General features: G+C 45.8%; 1 protein-coding gene across 2 annotated transcripts; it reads left to right on the top strand.

Annotated features, from left to right (window-relative positions):
• The first annotated feature begins 2,997 nt into the window (after positions 1–2,997).
• Positions 2,998–8,352, top strand: paqr7b (progestin and adipoQ receptor family member VII, b). Of its 2 annotated transcripts, none has more exons than XM_023807679.2 (2): positions 2,998–3,220; positions 4,105–8,352. In XM_023807679.2, exon 2 carries the CDS (start codon positions 4,159–4,161, stop codon positions 5,224–5,226), a length of 1,068 nt encoding a protein of 355 aa, XP_023663447.1. In that variant the 5' UTR covers positions 2,998–3,220; positions 4,105–4,158; the 3' UTR covers positions 5,227–8,352. The 2 variants fall into 2 exon arrangements, with proteins under 2 accessions (XP_023663447.1, XP_023663445.1); XM_023807677.2 differs by having other exon boundaries at positions 3,000–3,220; positions 4,132–8,352.
• The last annotated feature ends 11,436 nt before the right edge of the window (positions 8,353–19,788 follow it).

The following is a 19,788-nucleotide window of genomic DNA, read 5'->3' as shown; positions in this document are numbered from 1 at the left end:
AAAGGGACATTATGGACAGCAGCAGCGTAGGAGACAGGCAGGCAGGTCTGACCATAGCATAGAGCTGGAAGGGGGGGATGCAATGAAGCTAGCGACTCAATGAATGGCAGCTAAATAAACACACTCCAGAGATGTTTCGCAGTTCCTCATTCAACAGGTGTAAGCCTTCCATAATTCCTGGTTTGATGGTTTGGGGAGCTCTTATGTTGGTATCCATAATTTGTAAAGAAAAGTCTATTAAGCATGTTAATACATTGAAAACAAAGGCCCCTCTTTACTAATCCGTTTGTTTTTGCTCCTCAGCTACAACAAATCATTTCTGCTCCCAAAGACATCATAAATCCCAAGTCTCAATAGGGCTATGGCTTATTTCACCACTGAAGGGCCATATTAGTCTAAATCTTTGGGGTGGAGTAGCAAGAGTAACAAAGAACTGTGGACTTCTGGGAACCCCCCCCCCCCCAGTCATGAAGGACACTACAGTCAGCAAAACCAAGCTCTTAACATTTCTAGGCACCACCAAATGGGACACCAACATCACCTGCTAAAACACAAAGGCCCAACAGTGCCTTGTGTGAGCTGATGAAATGCAAACTGTCACAGACATTGATGGTTTCTTTCAGCTGCAACAGAATCCATTTTTACATCCTCCATTCCGGTCTGGTTTGACTCTGCATCCTGACACTCTAAGTGGAGACAAAAGGTGTGATGTGCAGAGAAGATCATTGGCTGCCCACACCCTCTGTCTGAAGCCTGAGAAGCTGAGAGTAAGGAAATGTTATGATATCCCATTCTAAATCCATAGGCATCAATATAGAGTTGGTCCCCCTTTTGCAGCCATAACAGCTGTCATTCTCCTGGGAAGGCTTTCCACTAGATTTTGGAGGGAATTTTGGTGGGAATATCTGCCCAATCATCCAGAGCTTTTGTGGGGTCAGGCACTCATTGTGGATGTGAAGACTTCGGTCACAGTCTCCGTTTCAGTTAATCCCAAAGGTGTTCAATGGGGTTGAGGTCAGGGCTCTGTGTGGGCCAGTCAAGTTCTCCCACACCAAACTCATCCAACCATGTCTTTGTGGACTTTGCTTTGTGCACCAGGGCGTGGTCATGTTGGAACAGAAAAGGGTCCTCCCTAAACTGTTGCCGCAAAGTTGGAAGCATAGATTTGTCCAAAATGTCTTGTTATGCTGAAGCATTAAGTGAACCCTTCATTGGAACTAAAGGGCCTAGCCCAACTTCTGAAAAACAACCCAACACCATGATCCCTCCTCCACCAAACTCTACAGCTGGCACAATGCAGGTCAGGCAGGTAACGTTCTCCAGGCACCTGCCAAACCCAGACTCATCCATCAGACTGCCAGAGAAGCATGATTCGTCACTCCACAGAACACGTTTCCACTGCTCCAGAGTCCAGTGGCAGTGTGCTTTACACCACTGCATCTGACGCTTGGCATTGCACTTGGTGATGTGAAATTTACATGCAGTTGCTCGGCCATGAAAGCCCATTCCATTAAGCTCTTGGCGCACAGTTTTTGTTTGGGGGTTAATGCCGGAGTAAGTTTGCAACTCTGCTGTTATTGAGTTAACAGAGCATTGGTGAGTTTTACACACTATGCACCTCAGCACTTGGTGACCCTACTCTGTTTCTTTATGTGGTCTGCTACCTCCTGGCTGTTTCTCTTGTTCCGAAATGCTTCCATTTTGCAATAATCCACTTACCACTGACCGTGGACTATCTGACAGGGAAGAAATTACACAAACTACCTTATTGCAAATGTGGCATCCTATGACATCCTATTCCGCTGAGGCTGGGGCTCACACTTGCCACTGCATAAGCCTCTGAACCACACAGCACCCCCTAGGAGTGTATTTGTAATACTATCTCCACGTACCCCAAACACCTTGTTGTCTCACCCTTAATTACATGTCGGCATGTTCGTGTATTTATTCCTCCTTATCATTATTCTGTTTATTGTTTTATATATATTTTTCTGATTGCATGTTTCATTTGTACACATGCCACCTCCTGCACCAGAACTAATTCCTTGTACTTTTTGTACATGGAAAATAAAAGGATTCTGATCTGAACCAAAGTCATGTGATCAGCTCTAAGAATGTGTGCCGCTCTGGTGAAGAAGGGAAGGATTACAAGAGAATAAGATATATGTGTGTGAGAGAGACAGGGACCTGGGGATGGCCTGCTGTATCTGTGAGCAGTGCTGGTTGAAATCCTACTGTTGGAAGAGTAATTCCAACATTGGGCCCTTGAGCAAGGCCCTTTGGATAAAGACGTCTGCTAAATAAGTCAATATGAGTAAATCATAAAGCATGAGGGCAAGGCCATGGTATGAGCAACACAGAAAGAATTAATTAAAATAGCTTACTCTGTACCGGTTGGATGACTGATGTAAGTCAAAAAGACCAGTTTGTATAGTTTAAGGAATCAGTATACCAGCTCTGGTACATTACAGCATTACTTTACTGATCTGTCAGTATTTAGTACAGTGCGATTTAACAATCAAACTGTCACAAAGTGCTTTACAATACTTTCCCTCCAGGTAGTGGAAAATCAGAAACATATTATCCAGTTGTTTGAAAGTGTACAACTTTTCATCGTAGTATAGGCTTTCGCCGCGATCGTAGTGGCATACAGATTTTTACGAATGCACAAATAAAGCAGCATAATAGGCTTCGTATGCCGAAAACGCATACCGGGTGTTACAAGCTATGCTGAAAATGTTATTTAAAGCACTGCTCGTTTCCACATCCCTCTCGAGATGTGCATGTTCCGTTTACTACCTAGCCTTAAGAAACTGTTTCCAGATCGGCTTAGCCAAACCAAATCCCGATTCTCACTGTTTTTCACTGAACGTGTAAACAGACACAGGGTCGGTGGAGGAAACAGCGTGCCAACAGTGCTCGTGGAGTATCAAACGCAGGCACGCCATTGGATGGAACTGACGATACTGCAGAGACCGTGCCCCTAACTCCGCACGTGATTGGCTGAGTAGAATGTCCATTAAATCTTCAGCAATTTCCAGACAGACCACTACCCATCTCTTAATAAGCCGTCCTTTACAAAGTCGACGACAGTTTACGGGTAAAAGGGATAATTCTCCTACTCGGTTCCCAAAATGCCGCCTGTTGAGAATATCGATCGGCGTAGGAGGGCGCCTTTGTGAGACAAGGACTGACACCCGCGACGATCACGAAGCCTCAGGTAGGCGAGCGCATTCCCCGATGTCTCTCCGTATCTGCAGTTCATTCCAGGACTACGGTTTAGGGTGGCGAAAAGGGGACATTTCTCATTTTGATTCGCCTCTATATGGTTAATTATCACTGAAATATGGGTGCATCACATGTCTGTCGTAGGTCTTTTAAACGGAGGAAACGTCAAAATAATGCATGTTGTAAACGTACACTATAAACCACATTGTGCAATACTGTACGCAAATAGAGGAACAATGTGTTCACATCTGTTATATTATTATATGATTGCGGGTTATTATATTATTCTATTACACAAATAGTGGAACCACAGTCGCGTACAAAACAGCTGTTAAACTGGGGTATTCAGGTTGATTTTAGTACAGAAATCAGCGTTCCGTTCTAAAAACGGCACTCATTTGCATGCGGCCACTGAATTATTCACGATTTGTGCTGGAACACCCGCCCTGCCGGCGCTGCGGCGGACCGTTCATTCACTCGCTTTTCAGCGGCAGCATGTTGGAGATCGAGCAGGAGCGGTGCAGCCTCGGATCGGGGGAGTCATGCGTTACGCAACTACCAGCTTCCAGACATTTTCACCGGCTGCAGTTCCGCTCGCTGTCGTTGCGCGGCGTCGGGTCGACAAAATTCATTTAAGTCACACAACCCGTCGGTCCGCTCATGCATTCGCCGAACGGTCCGCTAGTGCGGTCACACTTTTAATCGATTCGTGTATTAATGCACATGAAATTTTAAGCTTGTTGCAATTATTGCTATATTATTGCATGCCCCTTGTCGTTCCTCATGTTACCTATCACAGGCTCACTGCCACCCCCCACACCGGATAAGTTATGGATGATATAAATACTTATAATTTTTTTCTTAACACCACCACAGCAGTCTGTTTCCTTTATTGTCCTGTAGATCCCATAGTTGCCAGCCTCCGTCAGTATGGCCACGGTGGTGATGGAGCAGATTGGCCGGCTATTCATCAACGCTCAGCAGCTACGGCAGCTCCGGCAGGTGCCCCGACTGCTGGAGTCAGCTTTCCCCAAGCTGCCGTGCACCATGGAGGCTGCCGACGTGCCCTGGGTGTTCCGCGAGCCCCACATCCTAGCCGGCTACCGCCCGCCGGACCAGAGCTGGCGCTACTATTGCCTGACGCTCTTCCAGCGGCACAATGAGGCCGTGAACGTGTGGACTCACCTGGTGGCGGCCCTGATCATCCTGGTCAAGTTCCGGCAGGTGGCAGAGACGGTGGACTTCCTGCGCGACCCCCACGCCCAGCCCTTCTTCATCGTGCTCCTGGCTGCCTTCACCTACCTGGCCTGTAGCGCCTTGGCGCACCTGCTCTCGGCGAAGTCGGAGATGTCCCACTACACCTTCTACTTCCTGGACTACGTGGGCGTGGCCATCTACCAGTTCGGCAGTGCCCTGGCGCATTTCTACTACGCCATCGAGGAGGAGTGGCACATGTGGGTGCGTGGCATCTTTCTGCCGGCCTCCGCCTTCCTGGCCTGGCTCTCCTGCACTGGCTGCTGCTATGGCAAGTACGCCAGTGGCCGGCTATCTCGCACCTCCCACAAGCTCTTCCAGGTGGTGCCGTCAGGTCTGGCTTACTGCCTGGACATAAGTCCAGTGCTCCACCGCATCTATAGCTGCTGGCAGCAGGCCTGCGGCGATCCCGCTGTGGTCTACCACGGCTACCAGGTTCTCTTCTTCGTGGCCAGCGCCTACTTCTTCGCCTGGCCTCACCCGGAGCGCTGGTTCCCGGGCCGCTGTGACTTTGTGGGCCAGGGTCACCAGATCTTCCACGTTCTGCTGGTGCTGTGCACACTGGCGCAGCTGGAGGCCGTGCGGCTGGACTACGGCGCACGGCGGCTATTGTATGAGCGCCTCCATGGTGACCTGGCACATGACTCGGTGGCCCTGTTCGTCTTCACGGCGTGCTGCAGCGCGCTCACCGCCTTCTACATGCGGAAACGCGTCCGTGCCCTCCTCAGGGAGAAGGAGGCGTAAGCAGGTTGGGGAAGCAGCAGGCACACACACACACACACACACACACACGCAACAAGAGCTGAGGAAAAACACTGAAGGTTTTTATTCGATATCAGTAACAACAAAACCACGCTGTGCCCAAGACCTCATTTTAATTTTCACCTGGTCTGAAAAAACTCTGTAGTAACCAAACCTCTGAAAGGAGGAATATCTTATGAATTCTCATGAAGTCTTGTGCATTGTGATGAATGCCTTTTGCGAGAGATGGGGTTCCCTCAATAACTGCCCAGACCCTCAGCTATCCTTTGGTGTGTAAGGAATCCCTGAAATAAGCAAAGTCAAATACCAGTATTTTCTGTAAAGCAAGTTAAACAAGTTCACTGTAAAAATGGTTTCCATTTAAAAAAAAAAATAGAATTTGGCCAGTAGGTGGGGACAAAGCTGAAGTAATGGTTTTGAATAGAGTCTGAGCTGTGGGAGGCTTGTGTCATAGGCTTAGCAGACAGCTCAGTGTATGTTTGCCCCACTGAAAGCATGGTCCTATCTGCTCTCTCTGGAGATGCACACAACTCTCCTCAGATTTGACCAAACTAAGACAAAGGAGGTCAAGTTATGTGAAAACGGCTCTGATCTCTCTGTTCGTCGTTGTTGAGAAAGACTGTTAGATACCCTGGACCTTACTTTGGGTCTGTTCCTATTAATAAATCAGGAACAGGTGGTTCTGCAGCTTGCAGAGATTTGGCGAACTTCCACACCTACAGTTTCTGTCTGAAAGGTGCCATAATTTTAAGATGGGATTACCAGTCCTGGTCCCAATGGGACAGTGTATGCACTGGTTTTTGTTCTAGTGCTTGTCTGCATTATGTTCCTGATTTAACTAATTTAATCTACTTTGTCAGTACTAAGGTTGGTAGCATTCTACAGTTGTATATACACTGTTGCACCAAGACTAGATATAGAGACCCTTGATTTGGATTGTAAATATGTCACATTCATGGATATTTGGTAGTAAGCATGACCTCTGACCTTCAAAATGCAGAATAGGTCAGGTTTCAACTGAGCTACCATAACAGACTTCCATGCCACAGCGTAGAAGCCCGACTACTGTGGCCAGGGAGGTGGGAAGTAATTGTCAGTAACTGAGTGTGAGCTGCAGAATCACTATGGAGACCGTTAATTAAATGTATCACTAGGTTACATCCTTTTGAAATAAACAAAAATAGTTCCCTTAGTGGTGTTTCAGTCTTCAAAACATTCTTTAGCATTAAAACATTACTCTCTTATAACCAAATTACATACAATGTGAACTGTCTCCCAGATGTATTAGGAACAACAAAACCAACCACATGATTTTTTTTTATGGCGAGATTGTAGCTGCCCCCAGCTTGGCCTGATATTATACTGCGCACAGTTTGCAGATGTTTGTTCACTTTTTTTTTTGAGTTCCAGATGGACTTAACTGCCCTAGATTGCCATTGTGTCTGTTTGCCTTTGGAACAAGGTTCCTTTTGTGTCTGAAGGGTCGTGCCCTTGGCCATTCCACTTTGGAAATGCCTTTGTGCATAGTCCAGGAAGGTGGATATTTTCAGTTAAAGTGCCACTCAGCACTTTACTCAGTATGATGTCTTTGAAGCCACGTCATGCACCTGTGTTTGTGTGTGGGTGAGACTGAGTGGCTGTCAGGGACAGAAGCGCATGACCGTTTATTCTACTTCTGGCATTAGTCTGTCTGATGTACCTATAGAGTAGTGATGGGCAAATGAAGCTTCATGAACCACTTGCTATATTTTCTGACCCCACTAGATGGCGCTTTCTGTTCAAAAAAAGGCTCGAAGCATGCCTCAAAGCAAGCCAAGAGCACCATCTAGTGAGGTAAAAAAATACAAGATATGGTTCATGAAGCTTCATTTGCCCATCACTACCATAGAGTATCTATTCAAGGACTCAAGGGTTTTCTCCAAGAGGGTCCTTTGATTAATAGAGTTCTTATTTCACCCCAGTGCCACATAGCAGTCTCCCATCAGAGGGCACAGAAAAATTAGGCTGCGTTTTGGAGGATCATTTAATGATGTCATAGAGTGCTGCTGTTACTGAAGATGATGTCAGAGAGACGAGAATAATTAGGAGATGCGTATGTTTTTTCTGGATTATGCACTGAGAATGGCAGACATGAGCAATATAGTGGCTCCATCAGAAGTGATTCACCTGAAGGACAGGATTTTTTTGGTGGAAATACTTTTTCCCAGAAAAAAGCGCATGTGAAAAATTTCGACGTGATAACCAATAATGGCAAGAGCCAATGTTTTGTAAACCTCTTGCACTTATCCAAATTGCCATGGTCTTGTATTTCTATTGTATGTTCATAAATGCTATGACTAATAATTCTCATTTTTAGTGATGCACACAAATTCTAATATTCTGACCATGTACAACTGAGTTTATAAATATGTTCAGTATTGGTGTTATATTTATATTGTCTGAATATGAAATAAGGCCTTATATTTGTAAGGTATGGATTTAGGGAATTTCAAAGCTAGAGGATGCCAACGTGGGTGCCATTTTGCTGCTGATGTGACTGCTGTAACAGCACATTGACAAGCGTGAACACAGCAAAAATTTAGGAGAAATAGCAGACAGTTCTTATGAGAAATGGTGGACATAGAAGTTTGCATGGAGGGGGGAAATGTTAGGTGAGAAATTAGGTCACAGACTAAACATGAACTTAGTGCTAAAGATCAAAGAGAAATGGGATCAGTCACAGAATTAAGGAAAGGAAAGTGGCATAGGGGAGCTGACGGGTCACAGTTGGGGGATCTGGTCAGCACGGGAACAAGGGGATCACATGAGAGACTCAAGAGAACCCTGAGAGACGAGAGCAGAAAGATGAGGTTCCTGGAGGGGAAATTGGGAACTGAAGCTGCTTAGAGAGGAATCAGACCGATCAAGCCAGCCGGCTGTTATGACTCTCTCATGGTCGGCTACAGCATGTGTCCCAGGGCGGTGTTGGCACCACCTAGATATGATGAGTATGTTCTGAAGAAGCACTTATACAAATGATGCCTACAAAAGAAATCTGACTAAGAAAAGCCTGACTTGTTTGTAAGTTGATGTAATGTGGTATTTAAACAAATAAACTAATGAAGTTAACATGTCCTGGTTCCTTTGGTGTTTTAGCTATAAGGTAAATACTTATGGCTTATCTGAAGAATAATAAAAATATAACGTTTAGTACAAAAATTCTACAATAATATCTGTTTCCGAGTGTACCCAGTGCTTCTGGAATAGGCTCCAGGCCTCCTCCGAACTATGACCAGGCGTTGGAAGACGGATGGATAGATGGACAACAGTAATGAATGTGAAACAACATCCTATACAACACAGATGATCTTAAAAAGTAATTATTTAGAATGTAACCTCTAAACTATTAAATCCATTTAATTCAGCATCATTTAATATGCTAAAATGTAATCAACATATATCTTGTTGCCTTAAATAGCAATACATATATGCAAAGAATACAATTATCAATAGTAACACGTCGAAACAGCTTTTGATTTTAATATGACCAGCACTGAACATCTCGTTGGTAGTAACACCCAGCTAGTTAGGCTCCACCGTGTGGAATCAGGCTCCATCGTCTGGACAGAGAAATAATGCAACTTGAGGAAACGTGGAACGAAATCGCTGGCTTTGTTAGGAATTTGGATGCTGCCACCATATGGCTAAATCCAGTATTGTTAATTGCAACGATAAAACTTAGGACTTCACGTCGGCGAATATAATTCCTTCTGCGTTAAAGTACCAAGGTTAAAAGAGACGGAGTTTGTTTTAAAGAGATTGACCCTGTCATAAACTAGAAATGACTGAGGTAATTAAGAGAAACGAATGGCTGTTGGAGACTGAGGAAGTGCAGACTTAGCAAATCGCCAACCAAGCGAAAGTGAAGGTGAGGTTTTTCCACTTTCTTGAACCCTTTGGTACTCCTCCTCGACTGGAAGTTAATAGAAAAACGAAAGTACCCATCTTGTTGCAGTGGACAAGCGCCCATGTTGGATTGGTTATGCAAATAGCCTGCCTCTTAAACACAGTACAACCGCAATCTTGAAAAAAGTTACGAACTCAGAAAACAACGATAAACGAAGTAAAACAAATAATTAAGATCTGGTCAGAAGAACAGACACAACAAAAAGATGCATGACAAAATTTTTTAAAAATATCTCGTTTAATATAAGTTTACTATATGTGATTTTTTTTTGGTAATAAATACTGGGGTATTTATAAAGCAAAAAAGAGTTTATACATTTCTCAAACTCGTCTAGAAGTGATTTAAACAGCAAGGATGAAAATTATTATGATTGTCTCAGATAACGCATACAGCGCTCATGCAAAAGCAGCGGAGGTTTCTACTGATTTTTAAACATACACTCACCTAAAGGATTATTAGGAACACCATACTAATACGGTGTTTGACCCCCTTTCGCCTTCAGAACTGCCTTAATTCTACGTGGCATTGATTCAACAAGGTGCTGAAAGCATTCTTTAGAAATGTTGGCCCATATTGATAGGATAGCATCTTGCAGTTGATGGAGATTTGTGGGATGCACATCCAGGGCACGAAGCTCCCGTTCCACCACATCCCAAAGATGCTCTATTGGGTTGAGATCTGGTGACTGTGGGGGCCATTTTAGTACAGTGAACTCATTGTCATGTTCAAGAAACCAATTTGAAATGATTCGAGCTTTGTGACATGGTGCATTATCCTGCTGGAAGTAGCCATCAGAGGATGGGTACATGGTGGTCATAAAGGGATGGACATGGTCAGAAACAATGCTCAGGTATGCCGTGGCATTTAAACTATGCCCAATTGGCACTAAGGGGCCTAAAGTGTGCCAAGAAAACATCCCCCACACCATTACACCACCACCACCAGCCTGCACAGTGGTAACAAGGCATGATGGATCCATGTTCTCATTCTGTTTACGCCAAATTCTGACTCTACCATTTGAATGTCTCAACAGAAATCGAGACTCATCAGACCAGGCAACATTTTTCCAGTCTTCAACTGTCCAATTTTGGTGAGCTCGTGCAAATTGTAGACTCTTTTTCCTATTTGTAGTGGAGATGAGTGGTACCCGGTGGGGTCTGCTGCTGTTGTAGCCCATCCGCCTCAAGGTTGTGCGTGTTGTGGCTTCACAAATGCTTTGCTGCATACCTCGGTTGTAACGAGTGGTTATTTCAGTCAAAGTTGCTCTTCTATCAGCTTGAATCAGTCGGCCCATTCTCCTCTGACCTCTAGCATCAACAAGGCATTTTCGCCCACAGGACTGCTGCATACTGGATGTTTTTCCCTTTGCACACCATTCTTTGTAAACCCTAGGAATGGTTGTGCGTGAAAATCCCAGTAACTGAGCAGATTGTGAAATACTCAGACCGGCCCGTCTGGCACCAACAACCATGCCACGCTTAAAATTGTTTTAAATCACCTTTCTTTCCCATTCTGACATTCAGTTTGGAGTTCATGAGATTGTCTTGACCAGGACCACACCCCTAAATGCATTGAAGCAACTGCCATGTGATTGGTTGATTAGATAATTGCATTAATGAGAAATTGAACAGGTGTTGCTAATAATCCTTTAGGTGAGTGTATATTAGATAATCTATAAAAGGAACAATAAATAAACTTGCTAAGCTAGCTAAGGTTTTTTCTACGACTGAGTAAAAATGTTTTAGCGAGACTTAAACTCCCTGCAAGATAATAACCGTATACAGAACTGAAAGTAAGAAAAGGCCCGAGCTTTTAATTAAGCTTACTAGTATTACATCGACCTCGACCTGCGCTGAGTAAATGTTTGCATATCCATCCACTTTACAATCCTGGTCAGCGAATGTTAGCACCTATACATCGTAAAAGGTTGAATTCTGCAGTGACATTTATTCCACCAAGCCACAACGCTGGTATTGGCCTAAGAAATTAAATATTGAGCGGTGATTAAACAGAGGAAATGAATTCAGTAAATTAATTTAATAAAGAGATGACTACTTAGAGATTCACTCACTTATTTAAGCTGCCTTTACATATCAGACATGTAGGTTACACAAGAAACCACTAGATGTCAGCCTTGTAAAAGCAAACAACCATCGGGGATTTTAAAAGGTTTTTTTTTCCTTACAAGATTTGACAATTAAGGGTTATAGCTTTCAAACCCCGCATAGGGCTGATATATTCGTTTCCCTCTTTCTAGACTAATTGGCTAGAAATGGGACAAACCATAGGAGGTTATAAGCTTGTATTGACTGAAACACCTGAATTAAATTATTATTATTTTACATTAGGCCTATTGGTTATAATAAGGGAAATTTGTACAGTGAAATGATTTGAAGGACTGGCAAGGGCATTAAAATGAGGTGACATGTTTATACCATGCAAATATTCATAAAATAATAAAATATGAATAACGAACGGAGGCTATTGACCTGATGAAGTGCATTAATTTCTCCTTTCAGTTGACCTTCCCTTTAATGGAGATTATTTAAAAAAAAATAAACACCAAACAACATTCCCTTTAAATTGATTTCTTTGGGAGTCTTCATTGCTTTTCAAAAGATACCAGATGAAAATTTTGCACTGTTGAAAATACTTTATAAATCAAGTCTCAGCAACATCACAGAAGGACACGACCCTCTGGTCCTCTGTGGATGGGGTAGGGGGCAGTCGAATGGGTCTGTCCAGCTGACAAGTGCCCCCCACCCCACGGTCCTTTTCTGAATGCAAGGTCAGCTCCCAGAGGAGTGGGAGTCAGAGAAATGACGGGTTGAAGCCTACGGTGGCCAGGATTACTGTGTCACACTGTCACTCACTGCCTGGTCTGAAGCCAGCTGGAAGTGGTTTATACTCCTGATTGACAGCGTGCAGCGATCCTGATGACCATTGCGCCCGAAACCTCATTTCTCCTGTCACTACCTGACCGGCTCCATCCTACCTACCCATGATGCCATTTGTTTCCTTCCCTGCTTTTTCCCTCTGGGTGGGGTTGTGGGGTCCCTCTCGGAACTGGCAAAGGGTGGGGGCTGTGGAGGTTGGAGGGAGGCTATAAAACCCTGATGGGTTTTTCTCTTATCTGGCTAATTTATTTTGATCTGTAATTTCTCGAATGGCTCCATTGCATTACATGGGAGGCAGAGGAGAGCCTTTGGTAGCCAGAGAAGCAAAATGGAAAATTGAATTGCCACTTATTATTTTTTTTCCCTTCAGCCCATCTGGATGTGCTCCGTGAGCCGGATAGCGGCCTGTGCCGTTTTTTTTCCCCTAGTGCTTCAGGATGTAAGAAGGCCAGGAGCCCTGCTGCCTGAAGAATGGGCTTGTTATTGGAGATTTGAAGGCTTTCTATTCAGTACATGATGGTGGGTTTATGATATTTTTCAGGACAGGCTTTGGGGGGAGGTGGTAGGATTACTTCATTGTGCACCTTTCAGAGTGATTCATATGCACAGGGTCCTAGTGCACATGGGGGAATTCTAATTCGAGTCCAGCGGACGGGGGGGGGGGGGGGGGTTGCTGTATGCAGGAGGTCAGTCACAGAACCTGAAGCTATCATAGAAAGCTCTCTCCTCATTTTGCTCCCTGGAAGTGACAATCACTATTAATGCAGCCCTGGCCTGGGTGTTCATGCCCACCTCAGTCGCATGGAGACCATCTGCAGATGGGGAGATCTTTCACAAAGTACTATGACTGCCGGCTAGAAAGAACCAGGTGCAGGAAACTGGCAGAGCAAGTGCATTCTGGGCTTGTTGTGCTCCAGGGCGTAAGAGATGGAACGTATGTTTTTTTTTGTTCTGGATGGTCATCTATATCTCACCACACAGTTCACAGGTGAGGGAAATATTCCTCCCTGCTGTTTCCCTGATGTGAAATCTTCACTTTGAAAGTTCACAGCAGCGAGTGAGAAAAGCAGAATAGCAAAAATCAGCCTGACTCTCATATTGCCGGAGATGCTGTTTGTAATCGTGATGAAGGGCAATTACACCTCCCCTGTTAAGTGTCTTAGGGTGTTAAGAGTCATGAGTGAGAGCCCCTCCCCCTCACGGCTGTCCATGGCCACCTGACACTGTTGCTCTCGAAAGTATGGAGGTTGTGGTCAGTGATGCAAATGAGGGCATTTTTGTGCAGGAATCCCGGCTAGGACCTGGCCTGTGCTGCTGGTGACCTTGTGCCCCTCAGATCCTTTAGCCCTTCCACTGCTCAACTCAGTAGCTATAATTAATATCTTTTTCTCATGTCTGCAGACATGGACCAGTTATAGAGCAACATCTATTTTATCCATCTATTTTGTGCTGTTGTCGGTTGAGCGCCGGTAAGATGGGAAGTGGGACATGAGAGGTCTGGCCTGCGTGGCCGAGGCGGCCCTGAGAGGGCGTCGTGGCCGCCACTTCTCCGGTAATTGCTTTTTATTGATCTCAAAATAAAAGTGGCAGCTGCCAAGCAGCCTGTAAGGGAGCCGGGCCTGACGACGGCGAGATCCAGACGATCCCGGGGGAAACGAGAGGCCGAAGGGCAGCCGGCATCAAGGCATCCTGCTCCGGTGTCACAATGCGCAATGTGGAAGCTTTTTGTGCACCTGGATGTTCACTCCTGCTATACGTGTAAATTACACACTTAACCCAAAGGGCTTCAATAAATATGAGATAAACCAGCATCAATTTGCAAAGCTTGTGAAACAGAGCCTGTCCCCAGGGCCTCGATTGCAGAGAATGAATTTCATGGGTTTGTTTACTAAATAGATGACAGTTACATGGTGAGGCAGGTATTGTCTGATGGGAATTACTGGACTGTAATACTTGCTTTGGTGGGGATGGTAAACAAAGCCATGAGACGGGGATAGAATGGGTAAATGCTAGCCTGCAGTGATGTCCATTACACAGTGCATGTGGTGAATTGGTGATTCCGAATTGACGATAGTCTACGTTTGATATGTGTGAGTGTGAGCTCACTGCCGTCACATCCATGATGTCATCCCGACCTGTACTTCCTGACCCTGGATCAGCACTTATGGAGAATGGATGGGCAGATGAATGTTGTTTAGACAAACTTCAGAGCAGTGTCGCCCCCCCCCCCCTCCCACAGGTCATTGTGAGATGTGATGATTCTATGATTCTGCATCCAGGGGCTATAACAGCCTCTGACCAATGACCAGTTATATGATAGGATTTAATTTCTGTGAAGTGAATTTATAGGGGAGCATTTTGGTTAATTACGGCGCTTTGTGTATTAGACACATGGGAAGATTTACAGGTAGTGCCACCAAACATCTGCTTGGTAACAAGTGTGGTGCTTTTTACCGGCTCTTTGGGGGGGGTAGCATACCGAGACACACACAGACACACACAGCTTTGTAATTAAATCTTTGTGGGGACTCCCCATTCATTTCTATGGGGAAAACTCTAATCCCAACATGACAACCTTAACCCCTACCCAGCCCTAACCTTAACCATAAGTAACCAAACAAAATAAAGACTTTCAGCATTTTTAGTTTTTTGATTGGTTTCACAGCTTTTTAGAAAATTGAGTATCCCCTTGTGGCTACTGAAAAGTGTACCAACAAGGTCAAAATAACAGGTTTTTATCACATTGTCGGAACATTTGGTGCATAGAATGTAATATATTCATGACCCACAGACAGACAGACACACACACACACACACACACACGTGCACACAGACCTACAAACACACACTGGCCCAGTAAATTATAATTCACAGACACACTTTATGTCTGCTTTTTTAAAGTCCCTCATTCCAGAGAGGCCCGATTAACGACTTTGCAGAATGGTCTCCATTCCCTGAGCCCACGCTAAGAAAATCATTTTGGATCAAAGTATAAATTGGCTTCCACTGTAGTCTTGCTTCTGATGACTTCTTAGCGTTACATGAAATGGCCGGAGGGTCTTAAATCACAGACCCACGATAGGAATAATCACCTCACAAGTCGCTTCCTGTCCTCCTGCTATCTATTCCCGCTTGTGTCACTATCAATTTTCAAACCCTCCCCTTCCAGTCCCTGCAGCAGCAACCCCCCCCCCACTTTTAAATGCTCCATTTCAGCTGTCGCACCGTGATTTGTATGGAGTGCAGTGGGGTTATAGCTCGCCGAGCGCATGCCCAGTCACACTGTGTGATTACGGGTGGGGCAGCACTGCGGGGATCTGCACTCAGCCTGTCCTCCAGGCCTTCCATCACAGTGCGCCAAACTCTGGCTTTCTTCCACCACCTCTCCCTTGTTCACTTTGGCCTTAACATCGTACTGCTTGAGAAATGAACATACATGTTTCAGCCGTGTCGGTAGTGACTGAGCAGGCCCGGTGCAGCTCCAGCTGATGTTAGGGATTATGGGTAACAGAGTGCTAGGCCCACTTTACCGACCGGCTGGCAGACGTCTTTCCCTGCTGGGCCGGTCAGCAAGGACGCTGTGCTGTAAATCAGGAACTTGCACGGTGACACCCACTGGCATAGGAGAATGACGGCAGGCTGGTCCGCTGTTCCCTGAGTCCCGCTCACTGCCCGACGGAAGCGCATCTGTCTGTCCTGTTCGCTCTTCTTGTGCGGGGTTGTTGAACGCCCCATTCAGCTACCAGGAAGAGGGTCGTAGGCGGTAATAGCTAAGATAAGGCCGGTGTATCATACATTGACAGTTAATCACCAGCTTAATCGGTCACTTCTTTTGTTTCCAATGGGTTAAAGCATGCAGAGGACAGCCCAAAATAATTGCACCGACTGCATTTCTGCCATATGTATTGTAAAGAATTAGTATAAACTGGTGCTTTGTTAATTTGGTGGTGCTGTGGGCATTATGCTGTCAGCATAATGGCCTCCCCTCTCTCAGGTTGTAGGTTTGATTCCTGCCCTGCCTTTCTGTGCCTGCATCTTGTATATTCTCCATGCAACGTTGTGATTTTCCTCCTGCAATCTAGACATGTAGTGAGGTGAACAGTTTTTCCTATATCATGCTATGTCGGAGTTTCTGCCCTGTCATGGTCTGGGATTTCATCCAGGATGTTCTGGGTTCACAGTGATCCTTTGCTGCAGAAGCTAATTTGGATGGATGGAGCTTCTTAATGATGGATGCATGTCTTTGAATGCGGCTCCCAGAATCTCCTCTCCTCATTCAAGGTTGTTTCTGTAACTTTTGCCACAAAAGGCCATCTGAAAGCTGCCCCTCCCCACCAAATTCCACAGTGACTGCTCAGTTAATTAATTTATAACTAAACTTTACTTTTTCCATTGGTGAATCATTCAGTGAATTATCTGGAGCAGCGGCTGTTATCTTCTCCTTGCACACCACCCCCAAACTTCTTGATGAAACAGCGTGCTGAGTGCTTGTGGGTGTGTGTTTATGGGCCACCCACCTCGGGCTGCGGGGTGACGTCTTATAGCTCATGAAGGAAGGTAATTAAGCAACTTTCCGGTAATAACAAGTGGGTAGATATGGACGGGGGAGATGGAGTGAGCGCGAATGCCTGACTACGACATCTACTGGTCTGGGATCCGATGGTCAGTGCAGCTCCCGACAGTGACCCTCACCTCCCCCCGATCCCTGGTGGATCTGGCCACACATCCCCCAGCCTCCCTGGGGCCAGGTTGAGAAGCCCAATCTTAGCTGATCCGTAAAAAGTGCCCCCCTCTGGGAAGTATGCAAAGCGAAGCCAGCCTAACATAATCCTGGCATGTAACTGCAGACAGGCCACTGAGGTGCTGGACACGGTCTGTCATCTGCCTCGGCATGCGGCGGGGCGAGGCGGACTCACCGTGGAGGCCGATAATTTCATTTTTATTGGGCTCTACTGTCAGGATTACGGGCCCGTCTGAGCTGGCAAGGTGGTGCTGGTGAGATCCAAGCAGCCTGGGGTTTGTTTGTGTGTGTGCCCTCATGCGTGTGCACTGCAGGGCTGGAGGAACATCTTGAGAGCTCCATGTGGTGAACAGGATACAATCCAACAGGTTTTTAAATCACAGGGACTGTGGGGAACTTTGGGTAGAGGTCAACATAGCCCAGGGCAGGCAGTCTGGCGTGAAATGGCCACCCCTACCTGAATGCTCCCCACAATGTGTGACATACAACAGCAGCGACAAAGATCATGACAACCAAGGGGACAAAGACTGTAGCCTGAAGCTGGTTTGGCTCTTTAATTTATCAGTCGCTAACTTCATGGTTTAATACTCACACGGTTGATTTTTGCTTAAAAATAAATTTTCCTTGTCTGTTTTAATATGTATTGATGCTTAAAGATGGAAACATTGGGGGAAAATATCTAAAGATGCATAAACAGAATGCAATGGCATGGCAAAAAACACCTTTAAAGACTGTTTGCACTGGTTTATGGTGGACCAACATGCATTGGTGTGGAGCAGCTCAGAAGAGACCCCAGTCAAGGAGCCTGGAGCAGGGGGGCCTGTGGGGGTGAATGTGGCCCCTGTAGGAGAGCTGATGGTCAATCAGACCATCAGCACATGACTGAGCCAATGATTCATGGTGCAGATGATACTATTCGGTCCTGAAGGTTACTGAGCTCTGGCCTTATGCTCCTTCTGGAGGGGGGGAGTGTATAGAGCTTCCCATCTCTCCTGGGAGATCCCCCCACATTTATTTGATGCCACACAAAGAAGGTTACATGCCTCACTCACTCATGGAGGAGCCTTACATGCCGATTGTAGTCACCCCTAACAACTGTTCTCCGTAGAGGGACAGGGGAACTGCTGTGAACACTCCCTCTAGTGCAGGGATGTCAAACTGCAGTCCTGGGGGGCCGGAGACCTGTGTAGCTTCGTTCTTTCCCTGTTCCACCACAAATGATTCAGCTCAAAAGCCGTGTGGTAATTAGCACAAGGAGTTGAATCAGGTGTGTTAAATGAGGACTGCAGTTTGACACCCGTGCTCCAGTGGAAAGGTGTGGACTTCTTGCCGACACAAAAACAGAAAAAACCCTCTGTCATATTGAATCACCTGTCTACCAGCTAATAGTGAGCAATCTATGGGGTTGTGAGTGAAGGTTTACTGTTTAGTTTTCACCCAGCACCTCCTGGCACCTAAGGCCCAGTTTGTCCCAATCAGAAGGTGGTCCCGTGAGGTGCATTCATGTAGACGGTCTGGTTATTTGGGTGGCCTGACCACCAAGCCTTCACCCAACAGTGCCACCCCAGGTCCAGCTCCAGGGCTCTTTCCTGGCAGCCTTAGCCCATGCTGGATACTCTGATTTTGATTAGTGGCTTTTGTGGGCGTCTTCCTCTGATATTCATTCCCATACCTCTGTTTACCAAGGAAGGCATTACCAGAAGTTCAAGCTCCACACAACATAGCTCTGTGGATCCTAGATTTGCTAGGTGTGCAGAGACCATGGCCCTCACCAGGAGAAGCAGAATCAAGATGGATGGGTTGTCCATCTATGCTCCGTTCTGCTTATTCAGTATGGGGTTGCAGGTGCATCTCAGAAAAACCTTTTGAGGTCTATGGTTCTAGGAGCAAGGGACACCGTAGCAGAAATGTATCACAGTGGAAATGGATCAAAGCGGGGAGAGATATCATGGAGAATAAGGGAAGCAGCCACAGGGTGTTCCAGACACAGGAATGTGCAAATGGCTTCCAGTTCAGAGAAGCATTTTCACTTTGTTGAACTGGAACTTGATGTCTTGTGATCAAGGTCACATGACCTGTGTGAAACACTCCTAATGTCATTACGGAGGCCCTCCCTCTTCCGTTGGTCTTCCGTTCCGTCCTTGCATTGTGGATTCCTCAGGAGTTTGTTTTCTGTTGTCAGTCCTGTCACTCCCCCAAAAATATCCATATGCCAATGTCTGTTTCACACACACATCTTTCAAAGGAATTTAGTGATAAAATGAAATTTCACGCCGTTTTTTCCTCTGATAGTATGACTCATTCGGTTGAGCACTGACTAAAATGCATGTCCCCTAAGCAGACCGGCCCACCAGCACCCTCGCGATTATGGTTTGGTGAATCGAGAAGTGAATTTGTTTCTATGGTTACCAAACAGTGCTGGCAACAAGTATAAATATTTTTTTTTTAAATCCTTTTGTTTCTAAACGTATGCCTTAGTGGGTACCAGAACTCGCCATTTTCCTCAGGCTCCTGTGTGTTTGCAGGTGGCACAGCTGAATGCCATCGCTGGCGAGAGGGGGAATAAGGAGAGCCCGTTTTCAGCTCACACCACAAGGGGCCAATTTGGTATATGACGTAATGCCGCTCTGTGAATGGGTGACATATGAAGCTTAACACTTGGTGAAAAAGCACTCAGGAATATCAATTTTGAATCTGCAACGACCCTGTGAAAACCAAACCATTTAAACTTGCTCACGACTCAGTTGACGGCAATAAGTTGAGAACTGGCTAGCTGACGCGTGCTAGGCGGGCTGCCAGGCCCCAGCTAGCCCTGACAAACTGCTGGCGAAGGCAGGCCTACTAGATCTCCGTGGGCTAAGACATACAGGCTGCCTGGCCGCTGCATCACAGCCCGCCGTGTTTTCACATAGCCTCCTCATAGCTGAATTACAGATGCTCAAACACCAGGGCCATAGATC

This window comes from Paramormyrops kingsleyae, chromosome 9 (genome assembly GCF_048594095.1).
Source record: "Paramormyrops kingsleyae isolate MSU_618 chromosome 9, PKINGS_0.4, whole genome shotgun sequence".
NCBI lineage: Eukaryota > Metazoa > Chordata > Actinopteri > Osteoglossiformes > Mormyridae > Paramormyrops > Paramormyrops kingsleyae.
Note: the sequence above shows the minus strand (reverse complement) of the source record. Positions and strands in the feature narration are given on the sequence as shown.